General features: G+C 45.8%; 1 protein-coding gene across 2 annotated transcripts in view; it reads left to right on the forward strand.

Annotated features, from left to right (window-relative positions):
• The first annotated feature begins 11,778 nt into the window (after window positions 1-11,778).
• Window positions 11,779-24,717, forward strand: part of NCOA6 (nuclear receptor coactivator 6) — a 44,226-nt gene continuing 31,287 nt past the window's right edge. For both annotated transcript variants that reach the window (XM_069751927.1, XM_069751928.1), the window contains exons 1-8: window positions 11,779-11,970; window positions 13,338-13,455; window positions 13,545-13,800; window positions 17,377-17,532; window positions 18,906-19,028; window positions 19,444-19,575; window positions 20,061-20,852; window positions 22,366-22,512. In XM_069751927.1, the coding sequence (XP_069608028.1) occupies window positions 13,563-13,800; window positions 17,377-17,532; window positions 18,906-19,028; window positions 19,444-19,575; window positions 20,061-20,852; window positions 22,366-22,512 (1,588 nt within the window). In that variant the 5' untranslated portion in view covers window positions 11,779-11,970; window positions 13,338-13,455; window positions 13,545-13,562. The remainder of the gene's footprint in view (window positions 11,971-13,337; window positions 13,456-13,544; window positions 13,801-17,376; window positions 17,533-18,905; window positions 19,029-19,443; window positions 19,576-20,060; window positions 20,853-22,365; window positions 22,513-24,717) is intronic.

Below are 24,717 nucleotides of genomic sequence, written 5' to 3' on the forward strand. Positions count from 1 at the left end.
AAAGAATATTTCTGCACCAAAATAGTATCATTAAAAATGTCAGCTTGGCACGAAAAAAATAAGCCCTCACCCAACCCCAGATCGTGAAAAATGGAGACGCTACGGGAATCGGAAAATTGCGCAATATTTTTTTTTAGCAAAGTTTGGCATTTTTTCACCACTTAGATAAAAAAGAACTTAGACATGTTTGGTGTCTATGACCTCGTAATGATCTGGAAAATCATAATATCAGGTCAGTTTTAGCATTCAGTGAATCTTGCAAAAAGACAAACAAAAAACAAGTGTGGAATTGCACTTTTTTCGCAATTTCACCACACGTGGAATTTTTTTCCTGTTTTGAAGTACATAACATGGTAAAACCAATGGTGTTGTTCAAAAGCACATCTTGTTCCACAAAAAATAAGCCCTTACATGGCCATATTGACAGAAAAGTAAAAAAGTTATAGCTCTGGGAAGGAGGGGAGCGAAAAACGAAAACGCCAAACCGAAAAAAGCTAAGAGGTTAATATTTTTCCTTAGGGAGAGCGACATGTCAAGCATGTTGAGATGAGGAGACATATATATATATATATATATATATATATATATATATATACAGTATATATTGGACATACAGATGAACATTCATCTTTTTTTCTGGATAAAAAATGGACGGTTCTTCATACCGTCATGGGAACCCTTACCATATGTTTCAGACTATAAGACTCACTTTTTCCCAAAAATTTTTTGGGGAAAATAGGGGTGCGTCTTATAGTCGGAATAAACTCACAAGTATTGTGGCGGCAGCAGGAGTCGGGCGATTCTGCGGCAGTCCGACGCTGCTGGGCGATGATCACACTTTCTTCCCAAGCTGGTGCGGCAAGTTCGGCGGTGCTCTGTGGTGCAGGGGGCTCCGCTGGCATTTTGTGAAAGCCCAGAGGTCCCGCACATCCATTGCTGTGATGCAGTGGCCTCCGGGAAAATGGCCGCCGGGGAAGGCGCATGCTCAGATTGAGATCTCAGCAACGAGCTCTTGGAAGACGAAATTTTCCGAGGCCATTTTCCTGGAGGCCATCGCATCACAGCAATGGATGGTGAGGGCCTCCGAATGTGAATAAAGCAAAGACTATGAGTATATGGCTTCTATTGCTGAGTCCAGTTAAGCAAAAGATTTGTCATGCCCTAGAATAGTGTCCAGTCTTGTCCTATGTGGCAGTCAGAGGACCAGAGAAGTCAAAGTCTGCGTGAGACATCTTCCTCACCACTGCAGCGCCAAAACATGCAAACTTGAAAACACAAAATTTGAACTGCATTACTGCACTGAAAATATGAAAAAATGAGAGCTTTTAGCGCATAAAAATGGCCAATTTTATGTGTACCTCGTAGCCACGATAAGGCATCTCTCTTATACGAGGCCCTACGCTTGACCTACCTCTCTGAGAATAAACGTCTCCATCTGAATGGGTACATGTGAAACCTCTCCTTGGACTCAAATTCTCTCTCACTGTGGAGGGGTATTGGACCTATTATAATTAAAACACCTGAAGCTAGGAGGCGGGGAGTGCACGATCAGAAGGCTAGAGAATACATTTCAAAAAACCTGATCTGCACATCCAAACATAGACACAGTGTGAACAGGTGCTGAACCCAGAGTCGCCAACTCGTATATGTTTAAGTAAATAGGGCAGCACACTGCAGCGCCAAAACATGCAAACTTGAAAACACAAAATTTGAACTGCATTACTGCACTGAAAATATGAAAAAATGAGAGCTTTTAGCGCATAAAAATGGCCAATTTTATGTGTACCTCGTAGCCACGATAAGGCATCTCTCTTATACGAGGCCCTACGCTTGACCTACCTCTCTGAGAATAAACGTCTCCATCTGAATGGGTACATGTGAAACCTCTCCTTGGACTCAAATTCTCTCTCACTGTGGAGGGGTATTGGACCTATTATAATTAAAACACCTGAAGCTAGGAGGCGGGGAGTGCACGATCAGAAGGCTAGAGAATACATTTCAAAAAACCTGATCTGCACATCCAAACATAGACACAGTGTGAACAGGTGCTGAACCCAGAGTCGCCAACTCGTATATGTTTAAGTAAATAGGGCAGCACACTGCAGCGCCAAAACATGCAAACTTGAAAACACAAAATTTGAACTGCATTACTGCACTGAAAATATGAAAAAATGAGAGCTTTTAGCGCATAAAAATGGCCAATTTTATGTGTACCTCGTAGCCACGATAAGGCATCTCTCTTATACGAGGCCCTACGCTTGACCTACCTCTCTGAGAATAAACGTCTCCATCTGAATGGGTACATGTGAAACCTCTCCTTGGACTCAAATTCTCTCTCACTGTGGAGGGGTATTGGACCTATTATAATTAAAACACCTGAAGCTAGGAGGCGGGGAGTGCACGATCAGAAGGCTAGAGAATACATTTCAAAAAACCTGATCTGCACATCCAAACATAGACACAGTGTGAACAGGTGCTGAACCCAGAGTCGCCAACTCGTATATGTTTAAGTAAATAGGGCAGCACACTGCAGCACCAAAACATGCAAACTTGAAAACACAAAATTTGAACTGCATTACTGCACTGAAAATATGAAAAAATGAGAGCTTTTAGCGCATAAAAATGGCCAATTTTATGTGTACCTCGTAGCCACGATAAGGCATCTCTCTTATACGAGGCCCTACGCTTGACCTACCTCTCTGAGAATAAACGTCTCCATCTGAATGGGTACATGTGAAACCTCTCCTTGGACTCAAATTCTCTCTCACTGTGGAGGGGTATTGGACCTATTATAATTAAAACACCTGAAGCTAGGAGGCGGGGAGTGCACGATCAGAAGGCTAGAGAATACATTTCAAAAAACCTGATCTGCACATCCAAACATAGACACAGTGTGAACAGGTGCTGAACCCAGAGTCGCCAACTCGTATATGTTTAAGTAAATAGGGCAGCACACTGCAGCGCCAAAACATGCAAACTTGAAAACACAAAATTTGAACTGCATTACTGCACTGAAAATATGAAAAAATGAGAGCTTTTAGCGCATAAAAATGGCCAATTTTATGTGTACCTCGTAGCCACGATAAGGCATCTCTCTTATACGAGGCCCTACGCTTGACCTACCTCTCTGAGAATAAACGTCTCCATCTGAATGGGTACATGTGAAACCTCTCCTTGGACTCAAATTCTCTCTCACTGTGGAGGGGTATTGGACCTATTATAATTAAAACACCTGAAGCTAGGAGGCGGGGAGTGCACGATCAGAAGGCTAGAGAATACATTTCAAAAAACCTGATCTGCACATCCAAACATAGACACAGTGTGAACAGGTGCTGAACCCAGAGTCGCCAACTCGTATATGTTTAAGTAAATAGGGCAGCACACTGCAGCGCCAAAACATGCAAACTTGAAAACACAAAATTTGAACTGCATTACTGCACTGAAAATATGAAAAAATGAGAGCTTTTAGCGCATAAAAATGGCCAATTTTATGTGTACCTCGTAGCCACGATAAGGCATCTCTCTTATACGAGGCCCTACGCTTGACCTACCTCTCTGAGAATAAACGTCTCCATCTGAATGGGTACATGTGAAACCTCTCCTTGGACTCAAATTCTCTCTCACTGTGGAGGGGTATTGGACCTATTATAATTAAAACACCTGAAGCTAGGAGGCGGGGAGTGCACGATCAGAAGGCTAGAGAATACATTTCAAAAAACCTGATCTGCACATCCAAACATAGACACAGTGTGAACAGGTGCTGAACCCAGAGTCGCCAACTCGTATATGTTTAAGTAAATAGGGCAGCACACTGCAGCGCCAAAACATGCAAACTTGAAAACACAAAATTTGAACTGCATTACTGCACTGAAAATATGAAAAAATGAGAGCTTTTAGCGCATAAAAATGGCCAATTTTATGTGTACCTCGTAGCCACGATAAGGCATCTCTCTTATACGAGGCCCTACGCTTGACCTACCTCTCTGAGAGGTTTCACATGTACCCATTCAGATGGAGACGTTTATTCTCAGAGAGGTAGGTCAAGCGTAGGGCCTCGTATAAGAGAGATGCCTTATCGTGGCTACGAGGTACACATAAAATTGGCCATTTTTATGCGCTAAAAGCTCTCATTTTTTCATATTTTCAGTGCAGTAATGCAGTTCAAATTTTGTGTTTTCAAGTTTGCATGTTTTGGCGCTGCAGTGTGCTGCCCTATTTACTTAAACATATACGAGTTGGCGACTCTGGGTTCAGCACCTGTTCACACTGTGTCTATGTTTGGATGTGCAGATCAGGTTTTTTGAAATGTATTCTCTAGCCTTCTGATCGTGCACTCCCCGCCTCCTAGCTTCAGGTGTTTTAATTATAATAGGTCCAATACCCCTCCACAGTGAGAGAGAATTTGAGTCCAAGGAGAGGTTTCACATGTACCCATTCAGATGGAGACGTTTATTCTCAGAGAGGTAGGTCAAGCGTAGGGCCTCGTATAAGAGAGATGCCTTATCGTGGCTACGAGGTACACATAAAATTGGCCATTTTTATGCGCTAAAAGCTCTCATTTTTTCATATTTTCAGTGCAGTAATGCAGTTCAAATTTTGTGTTTTCAAGTTTGCATGTTTTGGCGCTGCAGTGTGCTGCCCTATTTACTTAAACATATACGAGTTGGCGACTCTGGGTTCAGCACCTGTTCACACTGTGTCTATGTTTGGATGTGCAGATCAGGTTTTTTGAAATGTATTCTCTAGCCTTCTGATCGTGCACTCCCCGCCTCCTAGCTTCAGGTGTTTTAATTATAATAGGTCCAATACCCCTCCACAGTGAGAGAGAATTTGAGTCCAAGGAGAGGTTTCACATGTACCCATTCAGATGGAGACGTTTATTCTCAGAGAGGTAGGTCAAGCGTAGGGCCTCGTATAAGAGAGATGCCTTATCGTGGCTACGAGGTACACATAAAATTGGCCATTTTTATGCGCTAAAAGCTCTCATTTTTTCATATTTTCAGTGCAGTAATGCAGTTCAAATTTTGTGTTTTCAAGTTTGCATGTTTTGGCGCTGCAGTGTGCTGCCCTATTTACTTAAACATATACGAGTTGGCGACTCTGGGTTCAGCACCTGTTCACACTGTGTCTATGTTTGGATGTGCAGATCAGGTTTTTTGAAATCTTCCTCACCAGGCCCCAATACGTCAAGACAGGACTGGGGCATTGCAGAAGGATTGCAAATAATTTCATAAAAGATTGCATACGACTGAAGCAAATGTTCAGACTGGCCCAGAAGCGTATCTATGGGTAGGCAGCCCGGGCATGTGTCCCAGCTGCAGCAGGCAGGGGGGGGGGGGAAAGGGGGGCTCAGTCGAACCGCGTAAAGCGGTGGTCAGATGTGTCTTCCCCTGCATTCTGCCGCCCCTCAGACTGCTGGCTGTGAAGCTGACAGCCGACTCACAGAACGTGCAGCATGCCAGTTCCCAGTGATCAATTGTTCTCGTGTCCTTCACACATGAGTACAATTGAAGCTCTGGCCGCTGGCTCAGAGCGACGTCAGCAGTGTGATCAGGTCATGTGATAACTCTGTTGACATCACTCCCCGACACAGAGAACAGTGGTGGGAAGTGCCCCACGTTAGTGGAGCGTATTGGGTATTTATTTCCTGGGGGGTTTATTATTGTGTGTGGGGGTGCATTTACTGTAATGAGCCTGGGGGAGATTTATTGTGATGGGGTATTTAGTGTAATGGGGTTTGGTGAGATTAACTGTATCGGGGGATGATTTGAGGACAGTAAGAAGGGACAGGTGCAGACACAATGTGGGGAGGGGAAAAAATTTGAAGACACAATATGAGTAGGAAGTGGTGAGATGAGGGGATGAGTACAGACACAGTATGGTGAGTGGGGGTATGGGTGAGGACACAGTATGAGGAGCTAGGGCAAAATGTATGTGGACACAGTATTGACAGCAATGAGAGCGAGGGTGATGGGATGGGTGCGGACGAAGTATGGAGAGTCAGAGGGATGTGTGGGGAGGCAGTATGGAAAGTGAGAGGGTAAATGTATGAGGAGGGAGGGGGAAAAGTGTGTGTAGACTATTGAGGGGAATAGTGCGAGGAGACAATATGGGGGAAGAAAAGTGTGAGTGGGCCCAGAATAGAGACTGAGTAGTCTGGAGGTACCATGGCGGAACAGTTTAAGGGCAAGGAGGGGGGGGGTGTAGTGAGTGGGGAGCATAGTATAGAGAATTGGCCCTATCGGAGGGATCCAGTGCGAGTGAACAGTGTGAAGAGGGGGCAGCACGGAGAGCATGTACCATAAGAGGGACAGTGTGGTGGTCATATTTTGTGCAGGGAATATAGTGAGGGGCAATTATTCATTTAGCTGCTCAGCGTAGGGCAGATATCTTTATTCAGGAGCATTATAATGACGCTGCTATCTTTAAGGGCAACATGTGGGGATGTGCTGCAGAAGACCACAGAAGATGGAAGTCTTCAGAGACGGGCTGTGGATGAGAAAAGTCATCATGGCATCTGGACAAGCTGAAGAAGGAAAGAAAGAGAACGAATCCAGAGACTACATCATAAATCAGATACCTGGTGTAAAAAATTTTTGCGATACTAATTCTCATATCTTTATTTATATTAGGAGCATTAAAGGAGTTGTCAAAGTTTGCAATGAGTCTGCAGATATTCTATGTGACTGCAGACTTCTGAATTCTCACAGTGCGCACTGCATGCTCTTAGGATTCTCTCGTGCCGGTGATTTACATACATGTGGTCAGAGGCGTAGCTAGAGCTTTTGCCGCCCGGGGCTGTTCCCGAGTTTGGCGCCCCCCCCCCCCCCCCCTCCCCGGCTCAATACACACAAAGGTTACCAAAAATGGTTTTTCTGTTTTGTAGAACTTAAACTGGGCCTAATGGTGTCACCCCCACATGCCAAACCTGTGACTTAATACCACCACACCGTGACCAGACCACATAGTGACCGAATAATACTACATACAAGGGACAAATACCACAACACCATTTCCAGACCACATATTACCACCACATAGTGACTGAATACTACAATACTGATCAGTAATAAAAAAAAAAACAACACAATACTATCACCATAAGTGCCAGTATTTACAGGAGATCTGTACTTAGTATGCAGTGTCTGTGTAGAGGTAATACAGAGATCACTGGTGACATTGTACACAGGACCTCTGTATATAGTATACAGTGTATAGTGTCAGTGTATAGGTAACACTGACTCACCAGTGACGTCTCTAGGTGAAGTCCTTCATCTTTCATCCAGCACAGACCGCCATCAGTCCTTCCAGCCAGGACTCGTTTCTGCAGGAAATAACACAGTTATCTCGAGCTCCGCTTGCAGAACACATTACTTAATTTTTCACAACTTCTACATTACACCACATGAAGACAAAAAGGCGATATAGTGTCACTCTGCACAATAACAGTACCGCCCCCCCATTTAAAACAGTATACTCAAAAAATAAAATAAATACATCACTGCAGTAATAATATCCCTTAATTAGCCCCTATGGTAACACTATTCCCCACCCTGGCCCCGTTTATCTCATTCCTGGCTCCAGCCATATGTTCTCGTATCCTGCCCTCATGACTATCCATTCTACACCATATGATCTCCCCATTCTGCCCCATATGATCTCCCCATCCTGCCCCACCAGCCTCCATCGTATCCGTCCTGCCCCATGATCCAATCCTGCCCCGTGTCTCCAATCATGCCCCATGTCTCCAATCATGCCCCAAGTCCTGCCCCCAGTGTGTCCAGCAATCTGCCCCAGTGTGTCCAGCATATTACCCCCATGTTGTCCAGCAATCTGCCCCAGTGTGTCCAGCATATTACCCCCATTGTGTCCAGCATATTACCCCCAGTGTGTCCAGCATATTACCCCCAGTGTGTCCAGCAATCTGCCCCAGTGTGTCCAGCAATCTGCCCCATGGTCTCCTGTATTGCCCCAGTGTGTCCAGCATTCTGCCCCATGGTCTCCAGTATTGCCCCAGTGTGTCCAGCATTCTGCCCCATGGTCTTCAGTATTGCCCCAGTGTGTCCAGCAATCTGCCCCATGGTCTCCAGTATTGCCCCGGTGTGTCCAGCATTCTGCCCCATGGTCTCCAGTATTGCCCCAGTGTGTCCAGCAATCTGCCCCATGGTCTCCAGTATTGCCCCGGTGTGTCCAGCATTCTGCCCCATGGTCTCCAGTATTGCCCCAGTGTGTCCAGCATTCTGCCCCATGGTCTCCAGTATTGCCCCAGTGTGTCCAGCAATCTGCCCCATGGTCTCCAGTATTGCCCCAGTGTGTCCAGCAATCTGCCCCATGGTCTCCAGTATTGCCCCGGTGTGTCCAGCAATCTGCCCAATGGTCTCCAGCATTGCCCCCAGAGTCAGACATAAAGAAAAAAAAAAAAGTAAAATCCTCACCTCTCCCGTTCCTAGCGCAGGTCCGGTGCAGTCAGCGTCTCTCCGGCTCTGTGACGCTCAGGACAGAGAGGCAGAGCGGCGCGCACAGTAGTGACGTCATCGCGCCCTCTGCTCTGAGACGTCGCAGAGTCAGAGGACGCTGTAGCTGCCGGCGCCGCAGGAACCAGGAGAGGTGAGTATAGAGCGGGGGGCGGGGGCCCAGGGGCGGGGGGAGCCTGGTCGTGGCGGCGGACGGCGCCGCCCGAAGATTTAAAGGGTCGTCTTTTTTTTTTTTTTTTTCCTTTCTCCTGCAGCGCCGGCCGCCCCCCGCATTGTGCCGCCCGGGGCGGACCGCCCCCCCCGCACCCCCCTTCCTACGCCACTGCATGTGGTCATGTTCCGACTAGACATATGTAGCTTCAATAAATTAAAATGAACTGAGTGAGGCAGGACACATCTAGTCCAATCGCATGCTTGTGCAAGGGAGAATCAAAAGTGTGCAGTATATGCACTATGAGAATTCACAAACCTGCAGCCACCTATAGTGACTGCAGACTTTCATCTCCTACCTGGACGAGCCCTTTCATTATAAAATGAAGCACTGTAGCCAATCCTAACAGGGTGTCATATACTCACTGTCAGGATTCAGCTCTGCCTGCTGGTTCCATCAGTCATCACATGACCACTTCCCTCAGGCGATTTTCATACTTATGGTCACGTGGCAACGAGCTTTTCCCTCAGTCTTTCACTGAACATTGAATGAGGGTGAGCAGCTCGTTGGCACGTGACTAAGTGTGGATATCCCATATGTGCCAGGAGGTGGGATAGGGGGCACCAAACTGAATTCTTTCCCTGGTGCCAGAAAATCTGGATACACCTCTGGACTGCCTGCACGTTAAAGCCAGGAACCTCTTCCCTGACTGCAGGGGGTAGAATATTGTCAGCTCTATACTCTAATTGTACTTTTCCCTTTCATAATTTAAGAATAGTTAATTCAAATAGGAAAAAATCTACAGTTATTAGTGTCATCAGTAGCAAGGATTGGTCTTGTTTCACATCAAAATCTTGGTATGGTAATTGGAAAGTCGGGTTCACTGACATCAAAACGTTATGTTAATTTGGAAATAACTGAAACCCAACACATACTGGATAGTTGTAGAACAGATAAATGAACATCTTCAGGACTTAAAATTTAATGCACTATTCTTTCATTAACTTTTCTACAATTTACCGTATCCCGTATTCCATCAGCATCTCCAGCTTTCTACCTACCTATTGAACTCCTGCAAGTCGTTCTTTCATCACCAGCCCTTGGTTGTGTAATTATAGACCTCCAGGACTCGTCATCAATGTCCTAGGGTGGTTTCACATTTGCGTTTTTGCTGCAAAAAAACGCATGCGTTTTTTCCCCTATATTTAACATTAAAAACGCATGCGTTTTTTTGTATGCGTTTTGACGCGTTTTTGCAACGCATGCGTTTTTTTTCTGCATGCGTTGTGTTGCAGAAATGCAACATGTAGTATTTTTAGCGGCGTTTTTTTTGCCGCGAAAAAACCCATGCGTTTTTTTTGCGGCAAAAAAATGCATTGCTGTCTATGTAAACGCATGCGTTTTTAACCACATGCGTTTGCATGTGTTAAAAACGCATGCGTTTTTAAAAAAAACAAACATAAAAACACACTGATAAATCACCACATGCAAAAACACATGCGTAAAAAAACGCAGCGTTTGCACGCGTTTACATGCGTTTTTTCACCATGCGTTTTTTTTTTAAAAAAGCATGCTTTTTGTAACGCAAGTGTGAAACCAGCCTTACATGTTTGGGTTTATTGCATCTGATTTTATTTTCTCTCTTCCAATACATCCCTATGAAGGTCGCTGATTACTTTTAGAGCCCATAAACTGAGATAATGAAATATATAGATTTTATAACCTGCACCCGAACCCCAGAGTGCAATAAATAGATGCGCCTGACCCAGGGTTACGGGGTTTTGCATTTTCAAAAAAGTGGTCCCCAAAAGACTGGATTCTTGTAAAAAAAACAAAAAAAAAAAACACGCAGGCGCTCACTCTCCCAGGTCCAGGACCCGCTCACTCTCCCCGGTCCAGGACCCGCTCCCTCTCCCCGGTCCAGGACCCGCTCGCTCTCCCCGGTCCAGGACCCGCTCCCTCTCCCCGGTCCAGGACCCGCTCGCTCTCCCCGGTCCAGGACCCGCTCGCTCTCCCCGGTCCAGGACCCGCTCGCTCTCCCCGGTCCAGGACCCGCTCGCTCTCCCCGGTCCAGGACCCGCTCCCTCTCCCCGGTCCAGGACCCGCTCCCTCTCCCCGGTCCAGGACCCGCTTCCTCTCCCCGGTCCAGGACCCGCTCCCTCTCCCCGGTCCAGGACCCGCTCGCTCTCCCCGGTCCAGGACCCGCTCGCTCTCCCCGGTCCAGGACCCGCTCGCTCTCCCCGGTCCAGGACCCGCTCGCTCTCCCCGGTCCAGGACCCGCTCGCTCTCCCCGGTCCAGGACCCGCTCGCTCTCCCCGGTCCAGGACCCGCTCGCTCTCCCCGGTCCAGGACCCGCTCCCTCTCCCCGGTCCAGGAACCGCTCCCTCTCCCCGGTCCAGGATCCGCTCCCTCTCCCCGGTCCAGGACCCGCTCCCTCTCCCCGGTCCAGGACCCGCTCGCTCTCCCCGGTCCAGGACCCGCTCCCTCTCCCCGGTCCAGGACCCGCTCGCTCTCCCCGGTCCAGGACCCGCTCCCTCTCCCCGGTCCAGGACCCGCTTCCTCTCCCCGGTCCAGGACCCGCTCCCTCTCCCCGGTCCAGGACCCGCTCGCTCTCCCCGGTCCAGGACCCGCTCCCTCTCCCCGGTCCAGGACCCGCTCGCTCTCCCCGGTCCAGGACCCGCTCCCTCTCCCTGGTCCAGGACCCGCTCTTCAATTCTGATCCAGTCTGGTTTTTTGACAGCACAGCCGCTGTGGACATCACCCCTCCGGAGCTCAGTGATTGGCTGCATGTGGGGAAGATCCATTGAAGAGTTGATGATCTGTGTTCTTTATTTTACATTTATGCACTTGTTCGAAAGTGGAAACCCCCTTTAATGAATATGACGGATGTTTCCTACATCACGTTAAAAGCAATTTTAAAAATGTTGGATGAAGATGGCGATCCGGTTGACGACGTCATTACTCCAGAACGGAGCAGCCATTGCCGCGCAGCGTACAGTGATCGCCCCCGGTGTCCCCGGCAGAGGTCACGGCACGTGACGTCACCGCTGGCCACTTACGAGCTGCTCCCTCACTGTGTCCCCAGCTCCACCCATTCCTGCACAAGCCACACCCACTCCGTTCCTGTGCCGAATAATGATGACGTAACCAACTGGGTCCTGATTGGTCGGCAGAGCTGTACCACTTTAGCAGGGGTGTTCGAGCTGCGTTTTGCTTTCCATTTCTGCCTCCCATGGAAATGCTCACAGCACGGCGATCCCTTTTCGTGCGCGAAGTGGTACAGTCTGGGCCTCGCTGTTTTTTCGTTGTTCCCGGGAGCGGAAGGAGCCTGGACTCCGGTAATAGGTGAGGGCGTCTCTTGTGGGGAATAACGGAGCGAAGTGCGGGTGGCGAGCGGGGCCCGAGAATGGTACTGTGCACGGGGCTGTCACGGGAGGGCCCATTCTGTGTGCTGGGGGGCAGAGGACACTACGTGTGTGCTCAGGGTGCCCATGTGAGCAGTGCAGGTGGCACAGGCCGGGCCGTCTGTGCTGTGACCGGACACTGCGCCCCCATCTGGCCGCAGACTGCCCCCTGTAGCACGAAGCTGCTGCTGCTGTCACTCCTGACGTCTGACAGTGTGTGGAGCTGGTAACTTGGCCTCACAAGGGGCCGCTGAGTCCGGTGCTTGGTCTGTGGGATGAGGTTGGCAGCCTGTGCTCAGTGTGGTGGTCCTGATGCCCCCTCCTGGCTGCTCCGTGGCCCACGGTGATGGGGGCACCGCTCAGTCCGCTGGTCACGCGTGTAGTACGGATTCTCCGAGACGACAGTGGTCTCACACGTGCGCTACCGTTCTGTCCACGTCTGTGGGACTGGGGGGATAACCCCGCACAGTGGGCAGCGCTTTGCCAGGCGTTCGATGCGCCATGGAATTAAGATCTGGTGTGGCACATTATCCTGCTGGTTGGCGCTGCCAGAGCATGGCGCTACCGCCTGCTCATCTGCTTCCCAGTGCTGCCATCGCTCCCCTCTGTAAGGGATACACCTGCCGTCCACAGCATCCAGGCCCTCCCTTCGCTCTGTAGCCCAGTTAGGATGTTTCAGTGCCCATTTCTTTTAGCGGTGCCCAGGGCTCAGCAATGGCACTCTGATCCCATAATTTTCTTCCTGCCGAGTCCCTCAGATCCATATTTTGCCATTTTCCCCCTCACTTTGATCACTCACTTGCTTCCTAATACCTCTGCCAGGAGCCGTGGTCACGAAATAATGAATGGTGTTCCCTTCATCGCTCAATGATGGGCTGCCGACCCTTTGGAGCCATTTGGGGTAAATTGCCGATCTATAGACTAAGACTCTCTCCATGGCGTGCCCCTCCATTCCGTCTTCTGGTGACTGGCCCCCATTGGTCAGACACCCACCTATCAGCGCATTATCCTCTATGCTGCAGAGACTCTGACATCCACCTCTGCTGAGATTAATGGCATCTTGCAGAAGTAATATGGCTGGCATTCTCATGCTTTGACATTTGGGTGATTTTGGTCCCCTATGTGCTGCTGTCTCGGCTTGTAGTCACCGCTCGTGCCTTTTCGAAGTAGCATTAGAACTGACATACGCGCATTACATTTATTTCCTATAGTCCCTTCCAGCAGTAAAGAAACGTATATGTTAGAAACAGTTGGAGATTTAGACGTCTCACTCATCTCATATTTTCGTATTGCCGTCATGTTTTCCAGGACACAATCGGGGAGCTCCAGCTTGCAAATCTGACTGAAGATGTCTTCTGCTGCCTCCTTCCTGAAGAGAGACCACCATGTAGAAACGTAGACGGAGCTCACATTTTGAGCTGTGTCGGTAATAGAAATTTAGCTATTCCGCAAAGATGGAGGTTTATGTTTCACACGGCACAAGGCTTAGTTTTCTTACCCATCTTCCCATTACAGAGTCAGAGCGAGACTGTCATGACACACACAGCTATGGACTCAGAAAAATGCCTTGACCCAGGAGACACCCAAGAAAGACCGTTCTCTCCTGAAACCAACCACGAAGGTGACAATGACTCTGGGATTGAGGATGAGCTGAGAGCAGAAGACAACGGCTCCACAATCTTTGTAGCATTTAAAGGAGACATAGGGGATATAGATCTACAGGGCAAGCTAGAAAACATTTTGCAAGGAGTACCCCATCTGATCAGCATGGGTAAGAACATTTTGCTTGCTAGTGCTCCAAGTTGCTTAGTTTTCAATATTCTAATATCCTACTTTAGTTTAAAGGGAACTGGTCACCTGATTAATGGTGCCCAGACCATGGCCATGAATCAGTTTGGCTATCCCATCCAGGTACGTTTTTTTTTTTTTTTCTCTGAAATGCTGCGGTAATCCAGAGAAAATGTATCTTTAAAAGCCGGCCAGCTAAATTTCTCAAAGTCTAGGACTCGTGAATAGCATACACCAATCCGCATCTGTCAAGCACTACTCTGTTCTTCGGCTAATTATGTATCTAGTGCTAAATATCTGTAAAATCCTGATTCGGCTGATCTCATCTTTCTTGTACCCCTCTCCCTTTTTGGGGGGGTTTATGTGTTTGAAGTTGTATGCTGAATTGGAAACTTGGTTAAAGTTGGCTATAAATGTGTTACTGCTTTCCATCTTGGCTCTCCCGTGTAGCTCGGCCTTAGACCGAGCGTCATATGAGATGGCGATTTTCACAATATGTCAATACTGTGGTATTGATAGCAACAGCTTCAAGTACCCTTAGAAAGCTAAAAAGTTTAATTTCCCTCCCCCCCATTAAAATTAAATAAATAAACATATGTATTATTTCTGCATTTGTGAAAGCCCAGACTATCAAAAAATATAAATAATGAACCAATATAATAGACAGTATTAGGAGAAAAAAAATGTGAGAATTTTTTTTTCCCCGTCGCCACACCTCTCTAAAATAGTAATATAAAAACGTGTATGTGCCCCAATTTGGTATCAATAATAGTTGGTTTTCACATAACTCAATTCCCAGAAAAATAAAAACTTTACACAGTTCTGAAAATGATAGACACTAATTATTTTTTTTTAATTTCTTCAGCAAACTTCAGAATTTTTCAGTTGTGTTATAGAGCAAAACAGCCAAATTAACATATACTTTATGCTATTATTAAAATACGCATATTTAAAATAGAGAGTACAGACCAAAAGTTTGGACACATCTTCTCATTTAAAGATTTTTCTGTATTTTCAGGACTATGAAAATTGTACATTCACACTGAAGGCATCAAAACTATGAATTAACACGTGGAATTATATACTTAACAAAAAAGTGTGAAACAACTGAAAATATGTATTCTATTCTAGCTTGTTCAAAGTAGCCACCTTTTGCTTTGATGACTGTTTTGCACACTCTTGGCATTCTCTTGATGAGCTTCAAGAGGTATTTATCGGGAATGGTTTTCACTTCACTGGTGTGCCCTGTCAGGTTTAATAAGTGGGATTTCTTGGGCAAACTTTGAAAGTGTCCCCAAGTGCAGTGGCAAAAACCATCAAGCTCTACAAAGAAACTGGCTCACATGAGGACCGTCCCAGGAAAGGAAGACCAAGAGTCACCTCTGCTTCTGAGGATAAGTTTATCCGAGTCACCAACCTCAGAAATCGCAGGTTAACAGTAGCTCAGATTAGAGACCAGGTCAATGCCACACAGAGTTCTAGCAGCAGACACATCTCTACAACAGCTGTTATTATTATTATTATTATTCATTTTTATAGCGCCATTTATTCCATGGCGCTTTACATGTGAATGGGGCAAATATAGACGAGTACAATAAACATGAGTAAAACAAGGCACACACAAGTACAGGAGGAGAGAGGACCCTGCCCGCGAGGGCTCACAGTCTACAGGGGATGGGTGAGGATACACTAGGTGAGGGTAGAGCTGGTCATGTGGTGCTTCAGTAGACTGGGGATCACTGCAGGTTATAGGCTTGTCGGAAGAGGTGGGTCTTCAGGTTCCTTTTGAAGGTTTCCGTGGTAGGTGAGAGCCTGATGTGTTGGGGTAGAGAGTTCTAGAGTATGGGGGAAGCACGGGAGAAGTCTTGGATGCGGTTGTGGGAGGAAGAAATGAGAGAGGAGTAGAGTAGGAGATCATGAGATGATCGAAGGTTGCGTGTAGGTAGGTAGCGGGAGACCATTTCACAGATGTATGGAGGAGTCAGATTGTGAATGGCTTTGTATGTCATTGTTAGTGTTAAAAGGAGACATTGTGCAGCAGGCCTTCATGGTAAAATAGCTGCTAGGAAACCACTGCTAAGGACAGGCAACAAGCAGAAGAGACTTGTTTGGGCTAAAGAACACAAGGAATGGACATTAGACCAGTGGAAATCTGTGCTTTGATCTGATGAGTCCAAATTTGAGATCTTTGGTTCCAACCACCGTGTCTTTGTGCGACGCAGAAAAGGTGAACGGATGGACTCTACATGCCTGGTTCCCACCGTGAAGCATGGAGGAGGAGGTGTGATGGTGAGGGGGTGCTTTGCTGGTGACACTGTTGGGGATTTATTCAAAATTGAAGGCATACTGAACCAGCATGGCTACCACAGCATCTTGCAGCGGCATGCTATTCCATCCGGTTTGCGTTGAGTTGGACCATCATTTATTTTTCAACAGGACAATGACCCCAAACACACCTCCAGGCTGTGTAAGGGCTATTTAACCAAGAAGGAGAGTGATGGGGTGCTACGCCAGATGATCTGGCCTCCACAGTCACCAGACCTGAACCCAATCGAGTTGGAGCTGGACCGCAGAGTGAAGGCAAAAGGGCCAACAAGTGCTAAGCATCTCTGGGAACTCCTTCAAGATTGTTGGAAGACCATTTCCGGTGACTACCTCTTGAAGCTCATCAAGAGAATGCCAAGAGTGTGCAAAGTAGTCATCAAAGCAAAAGGTGGCTACTTGGAAGAACCTAGAATATAAGATATTTTCAGTTGTTTCACACTTTTTTGTTAAGTATACAATTACACATGTTAATTCATAGTTTTGATGCCTTCAGTGTGAATGTACAATTTTCATAGTCCTGAAAATACAGAAAAATCTTTAAATGAGAAGGCGTGTCCAAACTTTTGGTCTGTACTGTAGCTTGGATAGTTTCCAAGCATGAAGTAACACTAACATATGATCATAAAATTTGCTTAAATAGCGGGAAAAAAAATCCCTTGTTTGTGTTGAGGTATTATGCATTAGATATTAGGAATGTTAGACATATTTTGGGACCACTTTCAATGAAAAAAAGTAGGATGGTAAAATATATATTCATTAGGTATTGTATGGAATCTACATTGGCTTTGTCTTTCTCTTACTAAGCATCTTTAGGCTGTGTGCACACGTTGCGTTTTTTTTCGTGTTTTTTTTCCCCGATAAAAACGCTATAAACCGCAAAAATCGCATACAATAAGCATCCCATCATTTAGAACAAATTCCGCATGTTTTGTGCACATGATGCGTTTTTTTCCGCAAAAAAAAATGCATCGCGGTAAAAACCGCAGCATTTTGCGTTTTTTGTTTTTTTTTTTGCGGATTTCCCACTACAAAATGTATTGGGAAGTGTCCGGAAAAAAACGCGGCAAAAAGCGCATGCAGTTCTCTTGTGGATTTCTTGCAGAAAATGTCCGGTTTTTCTCAGGAATTTTCTGCGAGAAATCCTGAACGTGTGCACATAGCCTTACAGTTCTGTTCATTTTATTGCTGTTTGGTAACAGATTTACCATTCTGTTTTGCGGTACGTACTATGTAGAGTCCAACCAGCTGAAGCTTAGAAAGGTGGAGCCATGGAATAGTGTCCGAGTCACGTTCAACATCCCCAGAGAAGCCGCTGAGCGCCTACGCCTCCTTGCCCAAGGCAATAACCAGCAGCTGCGGGATCTAGGAATTCTGTCTGTCCAGATTGAAGGTATAACGTTGACACGCCGTTTCTGTTTGTTTCCTTGCTAGTGCAATGCAGCAACCTGTGCATTTCGCTAGGAGGGCATAGTCAATTCAGTGTTTTGCAGATTGAAGTCATAAAGCGGCATCAAAGGGTTCTTGTCGTTTATAGTGATATTCGAACGTGCTTGAATAAGGTGACTTCGACGTGCTTGAAAAATATGTTCGAGTCCCCGCAGCTGAATGTCTCGTGGCTGTTCATCAGCCACAGCACATGCAGGGATTGCGGATGTTGAACAGCCGCTGGGATTCAAACATATTATTCGAGCACGCAGAAGACACGGTGAGCACACAAGCATGCCCGGGTAACACCTCATCCCAGCACGTTCGCTCATCACTAGTGGTTTCCCTAAACATTTTGCACCATGCTCTTCCCATCAGTACATACAGGGATATAACGTACGATGGCCAACATTTCAGGTATTTGTAAATACAGTAAAGGACAAGTGCCTTAAAAGGATTGCAATGTGCCCAAAAAGACCAACGTTTTCCAGGTCTTTAAAGTTAGTGAACTATCTTTAGGCTGTCAATACCAGATTGGTTTGGTTCCAAATCTTGGCACCCCTGACAATCAGCCATTTTCTTTGGTTTCATTGCTCCGTACACCTGAACGTGTACTTTTAGTAATGGCTGGGCTGGATAGTGAAACATCGCTTTGTTCACTTGAACATGCTAAAATGAACAGTTTTAGGTGACTATAAAACCTTTACTACAGAAATCATGGTGGGGAAAGGAATTGTAGTAGAAAATGTTATAACTTTGGTACCAATTGATTAGGTTTATTTACCTTACCTTTTTAATACAACATGTGTTTTTTCTGTCTTAAAGGGATCCGGAGACGTCCAAAAATGCTATTTAGCTGCAGATATAGGGTCAATCTGCAGGTAAATAGTGTTTAAACCCTGTGCAGCAGCTGCAGGGGGAAAAAAGGTTTTCTTCTCCCTGCAGCCACTTGCTGCCAGTCATCGAGGTGGTGCAGGGGCTGTAGCAGTGACTGATCACTACACTGTGAGCACAATGTAATCACTCCCCAGCACTATGACAGTCCGCTCTAGTGTATGTGCAGCTTCTCTTCATTTTCTCCCTGTACTGCTCCAGTAAGCCGACTAAACAAGATTTAAACACTATGTATGTGCAGATGGCTACTACACCTGCAGGTAAATAGCGTTTCTGGATGTGACATGTTCCCTTTTAATGACCAAGCGATTTTTAGCAATTTTCTGCTTGTACAGGATAAGCTTTGATGTTGTGACGATCTGACAAAGTTGGTTTGAGAATTATCTGTTATCATGTGCTTTAACAATCTGATTAAAGAGATTTGTTATTTCTATTGTGTTTCAGGAGAAGGGGCTATTAACCTAGTGTTACCCCAAAATCCTGCTCAAGAGGTGAGGATGAACGGCCCGGTGGCGGCAAGTAACGCAATGAGGATTGACCCCAGCTTTGCAGTGCAGAATAGAGCAGGTATGCCCAGCTATAGTGGGTCAATAATAATTGCCTCTGGTGAATACTTTCTCACACCTCGCTCCAGAAGACACATTGGCTAGGCACGGACTATTAGTGTTGTATATAGCTGCAGCTATTTCTTTGGTGTAAGTCACACAAAAGATGAGTCTTATGGGTGTTACCTTCTCGGAAATCTAGGCCTAGCACCCATCTATAGTTTATAACTTGCATTAAGGCCAATTTATGCCCATGAACTAGTGCAAAATGGAAATATAACAAAGATTTAATGGCCCACATGAGCTTCCCAAGCAGACAACAAACAAAATGGTATATTGCTTGTTCAACAGCTGATTGGCGTCATGTTTACATGGTTAAATGATGACGTAATTGTTACCGTCCTATAAAATGTTAAGTCTGTTATGTGACTGTTCAGGCTTGGTCAGGATGAACAGCCCTGCAACAGCCTCCATGATGTCCCAGGGTCCCCATGTTTCATCAGCTATGATGGCTGCTGGTGTAAGCAATGAACTCCAGCCCAGGACTCCTCGGCCTGCTTCACAACAAGGTAAAGTGGGTGAGATGAACTAAAATTTTCAAAGACCATGCAATGAAAAATCCTATGCCAATCCGTTAGTTTGCAGCAATCTGATTGTTCAGGGCAGTTATTGCACTCTGGCTTTGCACTGCTTCGGATAGCTCTCTATTGATCCATGAACTGCATGTCCGGCAAAGCTGCTTTACAGTGAAGGTGGCTTGATTTTATAGTTGTCGCTTACCTAATCCATGGTCACCTTTTTGGCAAACTTATATCACCTCAAGTGTACACCCTGGTAGTATATCTCTGCCCCCTTCCCAAGATGAAACCCATCCAGCTATGCCAGCAAGTGATCTAAATTGATGGATTATCCATTTAATTGCATAGGTGTTGATTTAATTTATTGATGGTTGGTAATTTTTGAAAGTAAACAATGTATTTTTCCCCTATGAATTGTGTTGTTGTTCTTACCTGTCAACGTCCCATTATGTGCTTCTACATGTTTCTTTTATTAGATATTATGGATCCCTTTGTGCCTGGTTTAAATACACAGCCACAGAGTCACCCGTCCAGTTCCATGGCTGCCCAGATGCTCCCCATGCAAGGTGTTGTTGCCAATCGGCCAGTCAATCCAGCCAACTTTCAACAGTTTCAGCAGCAGACTCGACTGCCCCAACATCAGCAAGTAACCCAAGGTCTTCGTCCTTCTTTTGCAACCCCTGCACAAGTTCCTGTGCCTCCAGGCTGGAATCAGCTAGCATCAGGAGCTCTGCAACCTCCTCCAGCACAAGCAAGTATGGGGACAGTGGCCTCCAACCAACAGTGGAAGAAATCTGGTCTGGGTGGAGGTCCATTACAGCAACAACAGCAGTTTCCACCGAGGCCATCACTGTCCACAGGACAAACACCTTCTCACCCACCACCTCCATACCCATTTGGCAGCCAGCAGGCATCACAAGTTCACTCTAATTTCCCTTCCATGGCCAATTCAAATCAGTTCAGCTCACCTCCAATGAAACCAATGCAGGGAGCACCTCCAAGGGTGCTCACTCCATTGCAGCAGCCTCATCTTTCCAAGTCTCCTGCCTCATCTCCTTCCTCCTTTCAGCAAAGCTCTCCTGCCTCATCCCCTACAGTGAACCAAACACAACAGCAAGCCATGGGACCACGGGCAGGACAGGGCGGCACATTGCCTCAGGGGTTTCAACCACAGCCTGTAAGCTCTCCAGGGCGCATGATGCCACAGGGAAGCACTGCAGGAAACTTTATGATGCAGCAGAATCAGGGTCCACAAAATATACACGCAGGTACGTGATAACCTAATGGTGTACATAGTTCTTAAAATGAGTGATACAGCAGTTGAGAAACCTGATATTTACCATTTAGAGAAGGGTAACTGTTCTGTGTAAAGCTACCTATATTGTTCTTTAGCAATAGAGTAAACATAAGTAGCCCCGATTTGGGTGAAGGGATGTGAAATGCGTTAGCTGTCCTATAAGAAAAAATATTGTTCTTAAGAATACAGCAGGGTTGTACTCTCCACTTTTAAACATTAATAAGGTGTTAAAGTAAACTAAAGCATTACCTGTCTGTTAAAGCTAATGCCGCTGTGGTTCCATGTCTCCCTTTTCCCATTTGGTCTTGTCACCTACCTTGGCATGACTGAAGTGATTGGCAGATATGCTAGACGAGACGTCATAGCTTCAACCCAGTGTGCAAAGCAGCTGGCAGCGGTGAAGTAGTAGGAACTTCCACATGCTTGGTGGTTTTTATTGTTTTTAATAAAGCAAATTGGCTAATTTAGATGGAAAATGGACAAACCTTATAATAACCAATTAAATTTAAACCGTATGGTTGATTACATTGAATTTAGTAAAGACTACCTATCACCCCTCCTTTTTATTTTATGTTGCACGTATTTTTTAAAAAGTTTTTACTATATAATTCATTTAAAAATTGCTAACTAAAGTCATTTGTTTATCGTGTGAGTGGTACACACATGGTATGTAAATCCGACTTTCTGACGAGACGCCGCCAGCTCCCAGCATTACGTCGTTCCGCAGCCCGGAAGTAATCTATCTGCCCTGAGCATCAAGAACTTGCTTAAAGCTAAGAGATGATGTTCAGGGCAGTGGCGTGGAGCTGCTGCCAGGAGACAATGTTCCCAACCTGAACAGAACACTGCTCTGATCATCTCCTCACAGAGTGCAGTAAAACAGTAATGGACACTTGGTGCCGCAGGGAGCACTGATACAGTACTTCTGGTGACTCTTCTGAGGAGATACCCCCGGCAGCCGTGCCCACATTATCAGTCCCTCTGCACTACGCAGGGGAATCTCACAAATCATAGTGAGATCTCGCTGTTTAGTGCAGAGGGAATGATGCACACGGCTGCTAAGTTCATCGCTTTAGAAGAAGAGTCATCAGAAGTAAGTACTGCATCCGTGTTCCCTGCCTCTCCGCAGTGCTTCAGGTATCCTTGACTGCTCCGATCACTGTGTTCTTTCACCGATCAGAGCAAAGACCAGTGTGAAGATACTGACACTGTCCCCCAGCAACAACAGGCTTTCTGTTCCCTCCGCGTGCTCACTAGAAACATCCATGGTGCAGAGATATCGATGAGAAGCCATTCCAGCAACAAGATGGAGTCATGCTTCCATTGAATAATTGGTATATAAATCGATATTTTTTAGATACTGACTGCTTTTAAAATCAGATCTAAAACCAGTAATCACGAATATAGCTAGATTTTCTAATTGTAAATAAAAGTTTATTCTTACTGATAGGTTGTCTTTAACTGTTCCTTTTTAATGTTTCAAGGAGTTCCCAAACGGCTTCCACCAGGTTTTCCAGCAGGACAAACCAATGCAAATTTTCTACAAGGACAGACTCCACCCAGCGCTGCTGGATCACCGGCCAACAGCGGAGTGGCGCAGCCGCAGGCAAACACTGCTGGGCAGCCAACTGGTATGTATCCTTCTGATTACACACTTTAAGGGACTTCACCTATAGGAAATGTCATTGTATCCCAGCAATGGCTCCCGTCACCTGTTTGCTTCAAATGAACTGCACGGTGGCTCAGTGGATAGCACTGCAGCCTTGCAGCGCTGGGGTCCTGGGTTCGAATCCCACCCAGGACAACATCTGCAAAGAGTTTGTATGTTCTCTCCGTGTTTGCGTGGGTTTCCTCCGGGCACTCCGGTTTCCTCCCACATTCCAAAGACATACTGACAGGGAATTTAGATTGTGAGCCCCATTGGGGACAGCGATGATAATGTGTGCAAATTGTAAAGCGCTGCGGAATATGTTAGCGCTATATAAAAATAAAGATTAATAAAGATTAACTGTTCACTGTGTGGCCCAGGATATCAGTCATGTCCTCTTCACCTTCCAGCGTTTGCAGCAGGAGCTGCCCCATTCTATTAGTCGTTCCTCAGCCCAAAATTGTAACATTTAAGAAAGATGATGATTAAAAAAAAATTCCTCCATATCCAGCAACTCTAGCAGTCAGTTTGGGAATCACTGCAACCCATTACTTTTATAGGAAAGCTGGAAATTGCAGCAGCCTAGCCATTAAAATGAGTACTTGTTCTCCCCAGTTCTGATTAAAATAGAGTGGTACATTAATCTTTTCACTTTGTGGATGTCTCCCACCTTATCAGTGCATTCCTCATCCATGTTGGCATTGAGGCAGCACAACCCTTAAGGATGGCATATCACTAATTTAGGTCCATAGTTGTACAAACTAAATGCTTTGCGCGAAGTGGTAAGCATAGTTGCTAAGGTGCCTCTCATTACAAATTATAAGATAAATTGTTATGCTCGGATAAGGTGTTTTCTCAGCATGCTCGGGTGCAAACTGAGTGACTTCGGTGTGCTCTAATAGTATGTTAGAGTCCCCGCGACTGCATGTCTTGCGGCTGTTTGACAGCTGCAAAGCTTTGTGGGGATTTTGTGCAAAAAAAAAAAATTTAAATTATTTCACCTAACAAAACAAGCGTATGTTTTGCTCCTTTGTAGGGAAATTGGAAGCCTGTTTAGACTGCAAGATTATCGTTAAAACAGCGTTTTCAGAGTATTCGTTCACCTCCGGGCCCTTTTCTGTATTTTTTTTTTTTTCCCCTCTCCTTCTTCCCACAGCCATAATTTCTTATTTTTTATTTTTTCTATTGATATAACTGTATGAGGGCTTGTATTTTTGCCGGACGAACTGTACTTTTGAATGACTCCATTGATTTTTACCATATAGTGTACAAGAAAAATTTTGTGTTTAGTGAAATTGGAAAAAAAAAAAGTGCAGTTCCACAATTGTATTTTGGAAAAACTGATTTGCCACTATGATTCTCCAGGGCAGTACGAGTACGCAGATACCAAACATGCATAGTTTTTGTTTTTTGTGTTTGTTTTTTTAAAGTGGTGAAAAAAAATTGGAAATTTGTCTGAAATTTTTTTTTCTGCTTTTGTCACCATTTAACAAGACCCCTAATGTTTTCTAATTTCATGTAAAATAAGCTCTGGGATGCAACTTCATCTTCCATTAGCATCTTCCCCACAGAGTGGAAGGAGGTCATCTGATATAAGACACACAGCGATCATTCTCCTCAGCAGTCTGTAGCCTGTATGCCCATACTAATAGGGCATACAGGCTACAGACGAAGTCCTGCCACCCAGTGCTTCATGGAGGAGCCAAGCATTGAAATGCACCTTCCGACCTGCTTGGTTTCCCTCGGTCTCTATCCCCCTTTTCTTTGACAGCTCTGGCTTCATAGGGCCAGAGAAAGGTGGAGATAGATGGAAACCAAGCAGGTGGGAAGGTGTATTTAGATGCTTGGCCCCGCCGTGAAGCACTGAGCGCCTATTCTTGGTTTCAACAGTCATTCTGTGCAGACAGTCCTTTTAATTTGCAACAGTTTAACCTCAAAATGCCACTGTCAAGCAAGACTGTGGCATTTAGAAGGCTTCCATCGTGACTGTTGTCGTTTCTCCCAATTCTCACCCCCACTTTCTCCTTCTTCCTTTCTCCCTACTTGATTCAGTTGCCTGGTGCCGATGTGTTGTCATATCATCTTGGGGTCTACTGAAGACCCTATGTCTGCCACATTAAAAGGGTTGTCCGGTCCAAATCGATAAATGTGCTATCACGCTGTGTGACTGCAGACTTATGAATCCCCC

The sequence above is a fragment of the Ranitomeya imitator genome, chromosome 2, assembly GCF_032444005.1.
Source record: "Ranitomeya imitator isolate aRanImi1 chromosome 2, aRanImi1.pri, whole genome shotgun sequence".
NCBI classification, from domain to species: Eukaryota; Metazoa; Chordata; class Amphibia; order Anura; family Dendrobatidae; genus Ranitomeya; species Ranitomeya imitator.